Genomic DNA, 15238 nt, shown 5'->3' on the forward strand with positions numbered 1-15238 from the left:
AAAACAGGCACTGTGTAGTAAAAGCAAATAGAGGAAGCTCTACCAATCCGGGATAGTAAGCTCAACACTGACACAAGAGAATTTAAGATGCTGTGGGGAACAAAAAAAAGACAAACAGGAAAGCTGTTTGAGAGAAGAAGAGAAAAAGGATTTAAAAGGCATGAGAGTGAGAATTGGAATACAACTGTAACATAAAATAGAACAACAGGAAAAGCATCACCAAATAGCAGCACTGAAATTTGCTCTGCCTCGCAAGTGAAAGGCCAAAAACAAACCTACTAAATGTTAAGCGGGACTGCTGAGAAAAACAAACATATCCCCAACATAAGCTTCTTAAAAAAAAAATCACAGTTCCACTAGGGCCTGGAAGTGTAACTTGAAGGGTGTTTTTTTGTTTGTTGAGTGGTTTTTTTTTTAGGGAGAAGAGGGGACGGGATGGGTATGGGTAGGTTGTGCAAAAAGAATTTAAAAAAAAAAAAAACAAACACACATTTGGGAAGAATTGAAGCAATTTCTTTCAGTTTGCCAGCAACTCACAGAGAGACCCCATCCATCTGAGATTCTTTGGCTGTCTGCCTGGAAGGAACATGTCAACTTGTCTTTTTGCTTAAGGCAAGGAGACTTCAAACAAAGCAGTTACCATTTTTTTTTTTATTTTTCATTGAAAAAAGTAACAAAAAACAACCCACAAACATTTTTTTTGTGGGGAAATAATAATTTCCCTCTTGGAAAATATGATTCTGCTAAAAACACTTTCCCTGGCTTTACGGTTATTGCGCACTGGAATATCAAAGAAGCCAGCGCACACCAGCATAGCAAGAATACAATTGTATAGAAGTTATTTTTTTTTAAGCAAGGAATAAAATGTAAGCCTTAAAAGAAGCGGTGTTGCTTTGTATTAAGCGTGATGACTTTCGAAAGTAATTCTGTTCTTCATTGAAGATGGTGGATGATTCGGTCCAAGTTCTGCTCACACAGGTGCATGGGGACACACCTGCAGATGGCACCACAGGTGACAAGACACGGGGAGACACCAAATGCTGAGGGGAACCAAAGATGCTGACCAATGCTGCACAAAAAGCAAGGCAAACAAGGGGGAAACTTCTCTCCCGAGCCTCACATTCCCAGCAACAGGTTTCAGGATTGTTTAAAAGTAAATGTTATTTTCAGTTGTAAGCTATAAAGTCAGTCAGTGGGATTGTCAAAATCAAATTCTGTCACCAAATATCAAAGCATCAAAACAAACATTATTTACTTTGAGTTTCACTGCTATAAGAGAAAAAGCAGCAAGGATACCACGGCTCTGTTAAATCATAGAAGATCTTTCAGCAAAGATCCAGGGAGGAGGAGCGTGAGTTTTACCCCAGGTAAGCTGGCCAACCCCATTCAATTCATGGTTTCATGAACACTTGGGACCAGCCTCAGAAAGGAGAGACGGTGTAAGCAACTTTCTCAGCTCCCCTTGGCTTACATCGCTCACGGTACCGTGGTGTTATTCACCCATAATCACTGCTTATCCCAGTGACCAACCCCAAGATATTTTTTCCTCTACTACTGTGCAACTTGAGAGAACTTGGAAATATTTTGTAGCTACACAGTGCTCAAACAACACACTTAAGGATCTTGCCTACACAGCAGATTTGCTTAGCAGAGAACTAAAATCATGCATTTAGTAGCAGGACAAACAGTATTAATATAAATTCTGTGAAAGAAAAAAAATAACTAAAATAAATTATTGGACTAAAAATCTGGAAGTTTAAGATATGATTCTGCAAATAACCATTCATGTAACCTCGCTAGGTGGATGATTTTAGTAAAAATGCATTGTTTTTATCTTAAGATTTGCAGGATGTAGAACAAAGATTAGATAAACAGGCTCGATATGCATATCAAACAGCCTTACTTTCTTTTTTTTAAACTGGATAACTACAAAACTGTGATAAAACCATCAGAAGCAAGGACATTTAATATATTAAACTTAACTCCCTCTTTGACTTAACCTCTTCTTCTCCAAATACCGAATCCTCCAAGCAATCTTTATATTTTGTTTAAAGAAACAAGTCAGAAGTAGTGTGTCTGTAAATTTGGGTTAGATATCTACTTCTAATAGGTGAAGCCTGGCAAGTTACTTGCATAGGATTTTTTTCATTTAATGTTGGGCTTTTAATCTTAAAATGCTTACAAGCATATCAAAGTCTAGAAGAAGCAGGGGTCCAAAAAACTCCACAGCTTTATGAGTAAGAGACTTTTTAGAGGTGTGTGAAGTTTCTTTTAATTTTGTTTGAGACTATTCCTTTTCTTTTTCCCCCTCCCTTGACGGTTCTGGTTCCGAGCTCACCTTGGTGAAGTAACCATAACTCCACTGGAATGACCAGTGCCAGGTGAAACAACATGTAGAACTTGATAAATTCAGAACTAGACCTACCGTACTTTCCTACGTGTGTTTACTGACTCAAGCATGCTATACGTTGACTTGCCACAAATTTCAACTAGAAATGGGAAACAATGAGTGAGGTAGGGCATTTTCTTGTCTTGTAAGAAGTAAAAGGCAAAGCTGAAGACACCGGCTTTGAAGAGTCTCCAAGGCTGGAAGAGGGGAACATGGGAGCCCCAGACACCAGTGACACTGCCAGAATAATGGGACACATAGCATACTGTAGGCTATCTCCTACACAGCTCAGTCACCACCTGCTAAAGGAGAAGTTTTCAGATTCTTTTGCCAAGTCTTCCAACTGGCTGTACCTTGTCCCTACAAGAGATTCCTCTTTCCTCCTTAAACCAAGGGCAGCTATCTTCTTTTGCCTCTTTCCTTCCCTCTACCCAGTTAGTAAATGCTACCCCCACACACACCAGCCCTTTTCTAACTTTTATTATGCTGAATATATTCCTCCACCAATTTTCCACATCCAATGACAACTGAATGCATGGATACCATCTGAACACGCGCCCTCATGCACAGAAGGACAAACTAGCAGAGGATGACATATCCTAGCCATATGTATAAATGGAGAAAGCCGTTATCAATTAAAAAGATATATTTTTAGCATAATAGGAACAAGAGTCTGACCCTCCCTAGGAGTACAAAAACATTTGAGTACAGGAATAGAAAAAGAACCCCCTCCAGAAAATGCAGAGTATCACATCTTGTGTGGTACAATGCTGCCCCATACTCTCAAATGGGAATGTTTCCTATAATAATACTTAAAAAAATATATATCCCAGATCACTGTAACAACTGAAAGTCACAGATCAACAAGTCATATGATAATTCTAATCTTATTTACATTTTGGTGAGAGAGATGGAAATTGAAGGCCTCATAGAAGGCTTGTCCCCCCGTGGTCAAGATAAAAGCATATAAACATGAGAGATATTAAACATCTTGTCATTTTCTTGGTCAGTATTTTAAGAAATAACATGTCAAGAAAACATCAAGTCAGACTGAGATTATTCTGCAGCTGGCTGAGAAGATCATAAAGCTTATACGCTCGTTGTATCAATGCACAAATTCAAAGGAAATTAAAGCTTTCATTTCTAAATCATATAGGAAACCTATAGTTATACATCTGTCACTTCTGAATTTATACCAGTATAAGCATGCAGTTAGATATAGATGAGGCCACTGAGATCAGAATCAGGCCCATGGTTATACTTAAGAAGCAAATGTCATGCAACTATACATAACTTGTAGCGTCATCTGAATCTAGTTTAATAACCAGAAAATAGGCTTTTGACAACAATAGTATTTCAAAATGACAGTGTAATTAAATTTAAGTCAAAGCTATGCAATGATGGACCGTATGTTTATGTGTAACTACCAAATTATATGCTTTTAAGCATGTCAGAATTTTCAAAAGAATAAACCACTGCAGTAATTCAACTGAGGAAATAGTAGTAGGAAACAAACTCCCCCAGGTCATTTCAAAATCAGTTGATATGATGTGATACACACTGTATGCTCTGCAAGGTTTTTCTTATTCCTACTTCCCTAAAATGCTATGCATTTTGATACCATTCAAGGACAAATCAACAGTATGCTTCACTCACATCACAATTTTAAAAAGCAACAGGAGGGACTGTGTGACTGTGATGACTAATGAAAAAGGAAGTCAGTTTTCCATCTGTATGTTACTAGTTCAGAAACAGCTAAGGCCGGTCAGTCATTATCATTGGATTCGTATGAGTAATGCTAAGAAGGAATTAGCTGGCAGTTCACTGCAGTTCCCAGCTAGTAGAAAAAAGTGAAAGAAATTGCAGAGAGGGTCAATTCCATGAAGAGTAAAGACAGCTTTCATGGGACAAGGTAGATCTCAAAACTGTGTCATCTCCATTTGATGATTAATCGACAACATAACTTATCAGTAACAAACAGGGGTTTCAAGACATCACCTTTTGGAAAGCAGGCGCCTTCTGAGCTACCTGTTGCTGCTTCTGCCCCTTGCTACAGGTTTGTATATCATCTACCAAAGCAGTTCTCAGTGCCAATGGCTACTGCTAGAGCCTACTGCAGAATCTTATATTAACTCCTGCTTGGCAGAACAGTGAGGTAAATTCTTTCTTCTTCATTATTTTCTCAATCAGCAGAAAGTTTAACCTAATGCATGAATTTCTAAGCTATTCTTCAAAAAAAGTAAAAGTCTATGGTGGTAAAATACAATTTCTTGAAACTGAACAGAAAAAAAACTTTAATAACTTAAGTTTAGATAGACTAACGCTAATCAATTAATCCTGCATTCAAGTTTCCACTACTCAAAAGCACAACACAAGTCTGTAAAAATATAATTAAGGAGAAATACTGATACACGCAGCATGTAAAATCAAGACTATAGCTTTCACTTTGCTTGTTTTGTAGACTCATTAGAATTTTTTCATTGTGTGTCAAGTGTCTTGATCTGTGTAACCATATTTATATGCGAGAGAAAAATTAAATTAGTCCTTAAGATGTATTTGAAACTGTCTGAAACTGATGTTCTTAGTTCCACAATTTCAGAATTAGATGGAAGAAAACTACAACATTGACGCTAGCATTTTATAAAGCAGTGAAATTAACACATTTTTTAAAATGTTATACTTCCATAAAATTTTATGCTGAAACTTAGCTGCTTAGGAAATCTAAGAAAGGTTCAGAGCACATGCCTCTATGTTACACAGATGACTACTCTATCCCTGAAGGAAAGAGACACAAAAAGGGCAGTGAACCCAGTTCTCCACCTGGACAACTCCTGGGCACACGGACAGACCTACTGACTTCAGTGCATCCCACACGGAGGCGAGGGCTTGCACTGGTGGAGCTTGCTTCTAGCTGGGGACTTGGCTAGCCTTGTTCTGGGCACAGTGCCATTCAGACACAGATACGTGCCAGGGTGAAGCAGCAGCGCTCTGTCCAAGAGATAGCGCTGGCATTACCCTGCGCCTCTTGGCAGGGCTCCTCACCGAGCCCTGAGAACAGCGGTCACTGAGCAGGGCTCACAGACAACCAGTCTCAGTGTTGCTCCCTGTCCCGCGTCTTGCTTTCCAAAGGTGCCTCTCCTCAGGTCACCAGGAAAAAGCAATCAACGCATGCTGTCGTCTTCATTAAAGTATCCACCCCGGCCCTGTTGCCTGTGGTTGTGTCCCCCATCTTAGGCAGGTACATAAGGAGCATAATCACTGAATTCTCTACATGTGGTCAGAGGCATGCTACTGTACAGCTGCCTCCTGTCCAACAAATACATACGGAGAGGCAGAGCTGCAGCCATTATCCTCCTATGGGAACTCCAGTCTCATTAAGACTGCTGCCCCGGACAGTTCCCTACTAAAGGAACCATCCCCGCATTAATCTGAGAACTAAGGGTTGGTGTAACTGCAGTACTTCTATGGGAACTGTAAAGCAGAAGAGAAACTTTCTTTACCTTTTCGTCACTCATACACAGGTTCTAATTATATATTTATCTATGGCTGATGACATATGAGTTTAGCATTTGTAATAGGAAGTATCAGTGGCAACACCGTTCTGAGAAAGATTAGTGCACTATCACAGGGAGGCTTGCAATACAGAATTTACAGTCAATATAGGTGCATGTGCTACCATTAATGCCAACAGATTTTCTAAGTCCTATGACAATAATCAAAAAATAAACACAGAAGAGCAGATGTTACTTCCTGAAAGCGTTTGCGTCCTAAGAATGAAAACGCTCCAGACTGATTTATGGTTAATATTCTAGGAAATAAAACTCAAAACATCTTTTCTAACAGTACCATTAAGAAGAGGCTGTCCTCCATGTACACTCCTCGACACGACGGCACTGTGAACATCTTCAGGAAATCCCGTCTTGCACAACATGTCTTCACAAGCTGCTTTTATTGGTGCCTGAAATGCAAGACAAAATTTATGTAATATTGCAACCCTCATTCACCAGAGAAACATTCCAGTTGGCACATACTCAGTTTTGCTGCTATCTTGTACAAACAGCATCTTTGTTTCTAAATGACTGCAATTAGAAGTCCAAGGGCAAAGGGTTAATCTCTCTGATAACTGGAATGGAAGGAACAAGTCCCGCTTGTCTGGTAAGATCTAAATAATACACAATCTTGATTCTTCTGACAACTGAACATTTCAACCAAATCAGCCATTGAGACCGAAGTGGAAACGTAGGGGGAACAAAAACATTCTTTCCTCTGGAAATAAATGTTACACAAAACCAAACAGCAACTTTTTCCACCGCCAGATAGATTTGAGAGGAAAGACTTCAGCCACTGATTTAAAATGCTTTATTTAGAGTATTTCTATGTGAGGTTGCACCAGTACCAGTAACTTCAGATAGAGTGCTACATTTGCAGTAACTTAACAGAACTTACATTCGTGTTAGCATTCAAACAGATACCATAGGAAGTCAAATGCTTAAAACGCAATCACCATCTATTTCAAAGGAATGTTAAGTTAGAAAGAGAGCAGCTCATTATTAAATTTGCACAACAAGGCGAAAGTCAAGCCATTGAAACTGTTTGTTCTCTCACTTGTAAGAAAGTTTCCCTTCAACTCACGTTTTAAAAAGTTTCATAAATGACTTTTTTATGAAGAAATATAATACAACAGCATGTGGAAACTTTTTTTTTTTGTTCTGTGGAGTTCCACGTTCAAAAGATGATTCTGATTGCTAAGTTATTTTCCAGGGCACTTTGCTGCTAAGTGAAAAAAATAATAATAATAAAGAAAAATCCAGTTTTCCATAGCAAAAGACTAAGATCTCTGTTCAGTGGATTGTTTTTGTCTCATTTTAGTGCTGCACAAAACGACAGCCTTCCATGTGCCTAACTGACCAGGTATAGCAAAACCCCTCCACACCGCACAAGGCAGAGGCCAGCTCCATGCCTCCATGCTAAATAAAAGCCTATCCATGTGCATGCCCAGATGTAGTACGTGGTCTTCGACAACATGAGCAACTGTGCTGCAATTTCATACCTAAATCTGGTCAAGACTTTTAATTAGATTTTCTTTTTTACTTTCCCAGATGGGCTTCCATCAATCGATCTACTCAGGGCCACGTAAGCATGCTTGCATACACTTAGCAAAGCAAGCCCAACAGGAAAGAAGGAGGGGAAAAAAAAAAAAAACAAAAAACGGAGAGAGACAAAGAGGAGCTGATGGCGCTACACCCATTTACCACCTTCCTGAGCACTCATTCAGGGTATTAGATGCTGAAATCCTAAGCTCAGTGATCATGTACTTCCCACGCAGTGAAGGAGGAGCACTCGCCACCTCCTGAAGTGGTTGTGTCACCTGTTTGGAAGGCAAGATCAAAGATTCACTGGTCCTGGAGGTCGAGCACTGCAATTTTACATTACTGCTGTGCTCTTGGCTCCAGCTTGGGTCCGCCTATGCTTGGTAAGAGGGCTGCAGCCCACGATCTGCAGTCTGCCTACGGGTTTATCAGCACTTCTCACTGGAATTTTTCAAGCACGCAGCTATCTGCGACTGCTCTGTGTCTTAGTGCAGTCAAAATTTTTGAGATTAGCTTCCACATGTTTAACTGCACACCGTCTGTAAAACAAATCCCTTTTTGACAGAGGCAGGTTAGGGCACGCTTATCCAGACCATTACGGTGGCAAACCCAAGAAGGCAGTATGCCCTGGTATGTAGCAGGACGGCCAACTGGTGGCACTCCAAGAGGGGAAGCTTTCTTCATCAGAAGCTGTCAACGAGGCTCAACTTGGCTGCAGATAAGCAGAAATGCAGCAGCAAAAAACATACCTGCCCTCAGTCTGCTTGACACTGCTATGGGCACAGCCATCTCAGGGAATGAAAGAGTTAGGGCAGATATGGGACCCATCTCAAATAATGGGGGTTTCTCCAGGGAAGAGGAATCCAGCAGAAATGCATTCTCTCCACTGACACGTGAGGCCAAGCTCAGCATGCCAACTCCTATTAGGATAATTTTATTGCTAATACGAGGAGGGATTCATAGCGCAATCAGATGCGCTTACACCTACCTGATCCTAACCAAGCAGCTCAACACTTACACCAGCAATAAAAATTAACGTTTACTACCTACCTCCAAGTTAGTATGGCTACCTAGGTAAGCACCCAGTAAGAGAACTTGTAATTAATTACCATGCATCCAGTTAACTTAAATTGTGGCATGGGTTTCTCTGTGGCTTACACATTACACAGGTTTCTCACCTGTGTTCAGTTACATAAGTACTTTTAAGTTTTTATATGGCTAAGGAGAAACCAAACACACAAATACTGGAAGAAAGGAATGAGGCTTAAATGACCAGGAGACTGTGTCAGCTGCAAAGCTGGAACCTAGCCCTTTCAAACACTGATGTTTTTAAAGATGAAAACACGGTAAATCAAAAATAATTACGATTCCAGCTGCTTGTTTCCTCAGCTTTAGAACTCAAATCACAGGTTTTGTAAAGTTTCTGTAATTTGAAAGAAAAAGAGTAAGACTTGTTTAAACTACTGCATAAAAGGTGACCTCAAAGCAAATGTGATAGAGAAGAAAAAATAGCCTTTCATCGTATCCTTGAAACAAAAAAGGTCCTGGGTGGGCAGCTGAGGAGATAACAGGATTTTATAACAAGTCTGCACTGATGCGCCTGGGAATCTTTCAGCCTTTCCAACAATCTATATGTACTAAACAACTCTTATAAACTGAAACAATGCCCACTGAAACAAAGACGTGGGGACATGAATAGAGAGCCTTCTTTATTCTTTCATTTTCAGCCATCAATTTTATCTGGAGACAAAAGACTGTACTCTACTCTCCGAAAACAGTCCTTTGTAAAGATTGTTTGAGAATAAAAACACAAGGGAAGGAAGAATTCAAATTTTCAGCAATTCTTTATCGCCCTATGTTAAGCATTCGGAATTAAGTAGAAGTTGTAGCTTCAGACACACTGGGTCATATCAAGTTCAGCCTAAGAGTACTGCAAGACTTAAACCATTTTAACTCTAAGCAAAAGATGATGCTGAAATATTTTTATCCCCTTATCTGGGGCAAAAGGGAAAAGCTAGTGAAGATTATGGGGGCACATTACTGTAATTTACAGGATTTTGTGTGATTAGTACAATTCCCAAGACTATTTTGAACATAAGATAATATTACTTGTACGTTCATCTACAGAAGGACACTACTGAAAAACTATCTTTTATGATGGAAAGTAATTACCTTAGCTTCTGCGCATATAAAACCTACTTAATGGAGTTACAAAGCTTTGAACAAGCTCAGCACTTGGAAAATTCTTCTCTGAAGTACTATCGGACTTTGCTAAAGCAAGATAGAGTCACCACCAAAAAACTAGTTTGCCTTCCTGATCCCCTCTAGCTTATTTAGTCACTTTTAACTGCAAAACGAGTAACAAACATTACTATCTCCAGATATTGAACACCTACTCAACCTTGGCGTAAATACTCACAAACTCAAGTAATGTGGTACTCAAGTACAAACTCAGTGCTGTAGATCTCAGATTAAATGCAAAAGGCAAACTGCAATCATGAATCAACATGACGTAAACTAGAAGTCCTCTGTCAAAGTTATTATTCAGTCAATTAACAGAACATTTTGATACAGTTGGTAAGCCTCCAGTTTTTGTACCCTGCTCCTCAGTTACGTTAACATCATATCTAAATACTTGGGTATCTAGAAACCTGTGGCTTAATTTCAAGGTAGTGTTGCAGCTCAATTAAAAAACAAAACAAGACAAACACAAAAACAGAAACTGATGACAATCTCAACTCCGTAACTGTAATGAATCACGTTTATGTATTTTTCTAAACATCACCAGTAAGATTCTTCCAACAATACTGGCTTCACACTTGTGAAAAGACTGTAAATTGAAACAAAAGTAAAAAAGATAGGATTGTTTCATTGGTGTTGATGGTTCTGGACTACTATGTCTCTCCAATTTTCATACATTCTAGGATGTAGACACATTTAGAATGCAGTTCCTTAAAAAAAACACTCCAACTATTTAAAAATGCAAGCTCACCACATGACTATAGGAGCAATTTCATATCACAACACGCATCCTACATTTGCAGAACTGGGCTCTTAAACACTGCTTTCAAACAGGATTGGTCTTGTTCCTTGTGCACATGCCATACACCACTGGAGTTCAGCAGAATCTGTTCATCTGAAATATCAAAGTGTCTGCTTTTGCTCTGTTTGCATTTGCATGTACTACAACATCAGATTTCTTTATATTGATTGTAACAGAACGCAAGGGAAGTTGTTCCTGAAAGACTTCTTTCTTTTACGCTCAATATAGCTAACTCCTATAGGAAAATAAGCCTACATAGTCAAATAAGAAATGGAAGGGTATGCATCAGAGAAAATATCATACTATATACTTGTAATTGGATGCATTACAGCTGCTAGTTGCCAAGTCCAGCCAATTCAAAGGGCATTGTCGTGTGAAGCTCAAAACAAAGTCTTACTAATTATACGTATGACAGAGCAGGAACTGGGTATTTGAGCTCTCCCTCCTTAATAAGCAACATTAATTTGCAATTGTGACAGTAATGTTAAACTTGAGCACAGATCACAGAAACATCTGTGACTGTGTTTAGAGACTGGGTGTTTCTTAATTAATTTAAAGGCCAAAACTATACCCAGCATTCATTTACAACTTACCTAACTCTAGAGATTGTTTTATCCTTTTTTTTTTTTTTTTTATAATCCGGTCTTAATACATCGTCTGACGTGATATGCTATACCAGGTGGGTCTTAGGATGAGCTTCTACAAAATATCAAAACGTAATAGACGTATGAAAGATCACAGAAGGATCATAGCCACATCTCTGATACGCTTTGGATTCAAAACTTGAGAACGGTTCAGCATCTCTCCCTTAATCTCTGACTTATTGCAAAGAGCTGCAAGTTTATACTTTCGCACTACTTAAGACAGTTGCACAAAACTCCAGAAAATATAGTCAAGTACAATTTGTTTTCAACTGTGGATTGCAACTGGAGAGAAAGAAAAGTGCCTTTCATTCAAACTGTTCTGGAAGCCAACAACTTCCAGAATTGGTGCCAGACCAAGTTCTCCCAGAGGTCACTGAGTTACCTCTTTTTCAGCAACCCCAGAAATCCAGCTTCTTGAACCAATTCTCAAGACTCTTAAACACTTTTCCTAAACAACAGGATCTACAACTTATACGATATCATTTGTTTTAAAATGAATTGCCTTAGACCACCACCGTTTACCATAGGTTACTGTACATTTGCAACTTTGAGAGTCTCACAAACCATGATGCCCACAGTCTCTTCTGCTAGCCTTAACTGAGAAACAAAGACTCACTTCATTTGCTTTACTAGATGTGGAGACATCTATGAGCATATCTGATATAATACAAAGCTGAAATCTGGTTTGGAGTTTTCCCCCTTCCCTCAACCAGGAGCACTGATCTTCTAAAATGAGATTCTCCAGACAAGCCTTGTTCCTAGCAGAGAAAAAAATAATCTTAAAAATTCAACTGGAATACTAAAACCAAACAGGATTTCTTTTAAGTCTACATCTCACTTCTGCACTGAATAAATAAATAAATAAAATTGGGCCTACGTTTGACTACACATCCTCATTTCTTCAAAAAAACAAAACTTCCTCCCTCTGACTTGATGACAGAGGTTGTTCATGTTCAGCATCTCTGCCCGTGAAAACCGCTGGTGATGTACACAGGAGGGCTCTGGGTTTTTCTGACCTTCAGGGGAGGCCTTACAAGGCCTATCTGGAAGAACTCTTTTGGGGGATCACAAAATTTTAACTATGTCTTCAGCTGCTGGATGATAATTATATGCTAATTATAAGGAATGGAGGAGTCCCTAGAGGAGTCTGTTGGTAAAAATATATTTTTAAATATGTCAAGGAGTGCCTAGAGGAGAGGATAAACGCACCTTCTGGATATACGATACTTAATTAAATACATGAATACTGACTAAAACCAAATAGTTTAAGTGAAATGTTGAAAAGACTTGGCAGTGATGTACCTTCCATCTTGGAAGCTGCAGATCCTGTATCTGTTTTCACAAGCCAATTAAAAATAGAAAGCCTAATTTTCCTTCTTTATTCAGACAAAGCTCCCATGATCTTTCAGAGAGAACTGCAGGATCAAATCAAATTATCAAATTATGAATCACACAGATTAGGTCATATAGCGATCTTCTGCTGCCACAAGAAAGTAGAAGAAACTGGAACACAGTCCAGCACCCAGATGAAAAAAGTCCTTCTTCGATCAGCCACAAACTACAAAATGCTCTTTGACAAAATACAAATCCTCCTGAAACTCATCCACATGAATGCACAACACCTTTCTTCCTTAAGTTCTTTCAAAGCTCACCTCTGCCTATACCAATATTAACTTGACCAACCAGTCTCAGTTCAGTTCAGTCTCAATTCAGGAAAATTGCTATTATAATGATAATTTTTACTGCAAAATACATTAAGTGTTCCTTCCACCTTCATCAGTCATCTGATTTGTCCCATTACATCTCGTAAACAACTAGTACCACTGAGTTACCAGACGTACGAAGTGTATTTAGTAAGGACGCTACATGTTCCTCCTATGTTTTATTAAAAAAAAAATAAAAATAAAAAAAATAAATACATTTTTTAAATGGGAACTTTAGAGGTTCTGATTCTTACTGGAACAAACTGATGTTTCGCATATATACATTGTTTAAAGTAAATTAAATTCTTAACGTGTTGGATGTCACTGTTAGCTGGTAAAATACTGGAAGCTTTTTTTTTTTTTATTAAAAAGCATTCACAAAAAACAGTGACAGTAAGTTTTACTAGTAAATGATCCTCTTATTCATGCAAGAAAAGCCATTCAACAGTTCCTGCTCCCTACCACATGACAAAAAGTCCCTTACGCAAGACTGTCTGTAATGAGTAAAAATAACTTTACTCCAACTTCCTCAAGCTATTTTTAAATATACTCACTACACTACCACATAAATTTTCTTATGTGTTACAGTGTTCAGTTATTAAAAAAATTAATAATTGAAATTACTGACATAAAAGCGTCATCAAAAATAATTAAGATGGGACATGACAGGGCTCTTCTAGTGATGTTTCTGGGAGTTCCTCCAATTTCTGGGAGCAGAACAAAAAAATAGATGTAAGTTTTTGAATTACATGTTCTTAACTAGACGTAGTTCAACAATACATTAATTTGGGGCAATATTTTAGAACAGGTATCATAAAAACTACAAATTTATCTTTAATTGACTTTTCCTTATACCACATTAAATTGCATGCCTAGGTAGCAATACAACACACAAAAGGAGAGAGCAGTAGAAGGCTTTCTAGAAAACATATGATTTCCTAATTCGAAAATACGTAAGTTGACAATACAAGAGAATGTATACCTTCTGTTACATAAGCATCATATACATTTATGACCTTGCTATAATATCTGTTCAGAGAATCAGAACTGTTTTAATATATAAAATGATCTCCTGTTTTGTCAACCATTGATTTCAATTCCAAAAATTCATTGTCTACTTAATCAACGTGTCCTATAGCAGATTCAAAAAGCACTTAAAAAAAGCCATTTCTCAAATATGCATTTTTAAAGTAACGCATCCAGTTTAATATCCAAAGAGAGATTTCTTAAAAGTACACATATTTTCTACAATTCTGCAATTATTGGAATTTTGAGGATGTGTCAGAGGCATCACTATCACCTAGACCAGACAGACAAGGAGGAGAGAGCTCTTCGCTGCAATATCCTGCCACATTTAACTTTTCAGGTAGAGTCTCTGAAGATGAAGCAGAAACAGAACAGGAAGATCTACATCCGAAAAGGCTGAGCCACTCATATACGTATTCTGTTCTAGGCTTTATGAAAAGGGTTATAAAATGCACTCAAATCACTTTCAAAGGAGTAATGATGTTTGAGTCCGACTCGTTAAAAGAGACGCCCTTGAACTCATTTTTGTGGTTATACAATCACATATTTACTATACTACTTAAAATAGACCAATTAAAAGAAATAAAACCTAAGCCACGTGTATGATCAGAGACAGAAGATGCATCCAGAATAAAAGATCTCACTGCTACTTCTGCGCAAAACTGCGTTAATATGCCTCACCCTTGATTCTGCCAGAGACGAGTGCTCTAGGTAAGAGGGTGGTTTGGCTGACAAGAAATTCAATCACTGGATTCACAGCTGAGGCAGCTTAACAGGAATGTCATTTAGGGTAGCAGTTTTATCACCTGGATACATTTGCTAAGACCTGGAATAAGACCAAAACTGCCTGCAGAGAGTAATAACTTACATCCTCTGTCATCCTAATTCGAATTCAAACCAGTCTCCTACACGCGAAGGGCTCCGTAACTGCATTATTATTTGTTTCTGATTAAGAAATGGACAACACCCACGGAGTGATCCCATCACCTTGTACGTAAAAACAGACTATTCCCTTTTTGAGCACTTACATTCTGTTTCATTTCCAGCTAATTTCTAACTGACCTTAGTTTCATTCCTGTAAACCTAACTCCCAGACTAGCTTTCCCAGTACTTCTTCCATCTTGTTGTTATCCCTGTTCCAAAAGCAGCTGATGTTTTGGACAGAAAAGCAAATCTCACTCCTTTTATCCTCCCTTCTGTCAGGTTTTTCACATAGTACTTCCAGACTCATACTGATCTAGTTAATCAGCAAAATAAAGTGCTGTTGACATTCTCTTGCATCCCATGCATGTTACGCGTTGCCAGAAATCTAAAGCCCTATTTCCTGAACAGAAACAGAACCC

The 15238-nt window shown here is 38.5% G+C and overlaps 1 protein-coding gene across 2 annotated transcripts in view; it reads right to left on the minus strand.

The window, feature by feature from the left end:
- Positions 1-15238, minus strand: part of CDH2 (cadherin 2) — a 118540-nt gene that overhangs the window by 100884 nt on the left and 2418 nt on the right. For both annotated transcript variants that reach the window (XM_035571236.2, XM_035571237.2), the window contains exon 2: positions 6236-6347. In XM_035571236.2, the coding sequence (XP_035427129.1) occupies positions 6236-6347 (112 nt within the window). The remainder of the gene's footprint in view (positions 1-6235; positions 6348-15238) is intronic.

Source organism: Cygnus atratus, chromosome 2 (genome assembly GCF_013377495.2).
Source record: "Cygnus atratus isolate AKBS03 ecotype Queensland, Australia chromosome 2, CAtr_DNAZoo_HiC_assembly, whole genome shotgun sequence".
Lineage (NCBI taxonomy): Eukaryota > Metazoa > Chordata > Aves > Anseriformes > Anatidae > Cygnus > Cygnus atratus.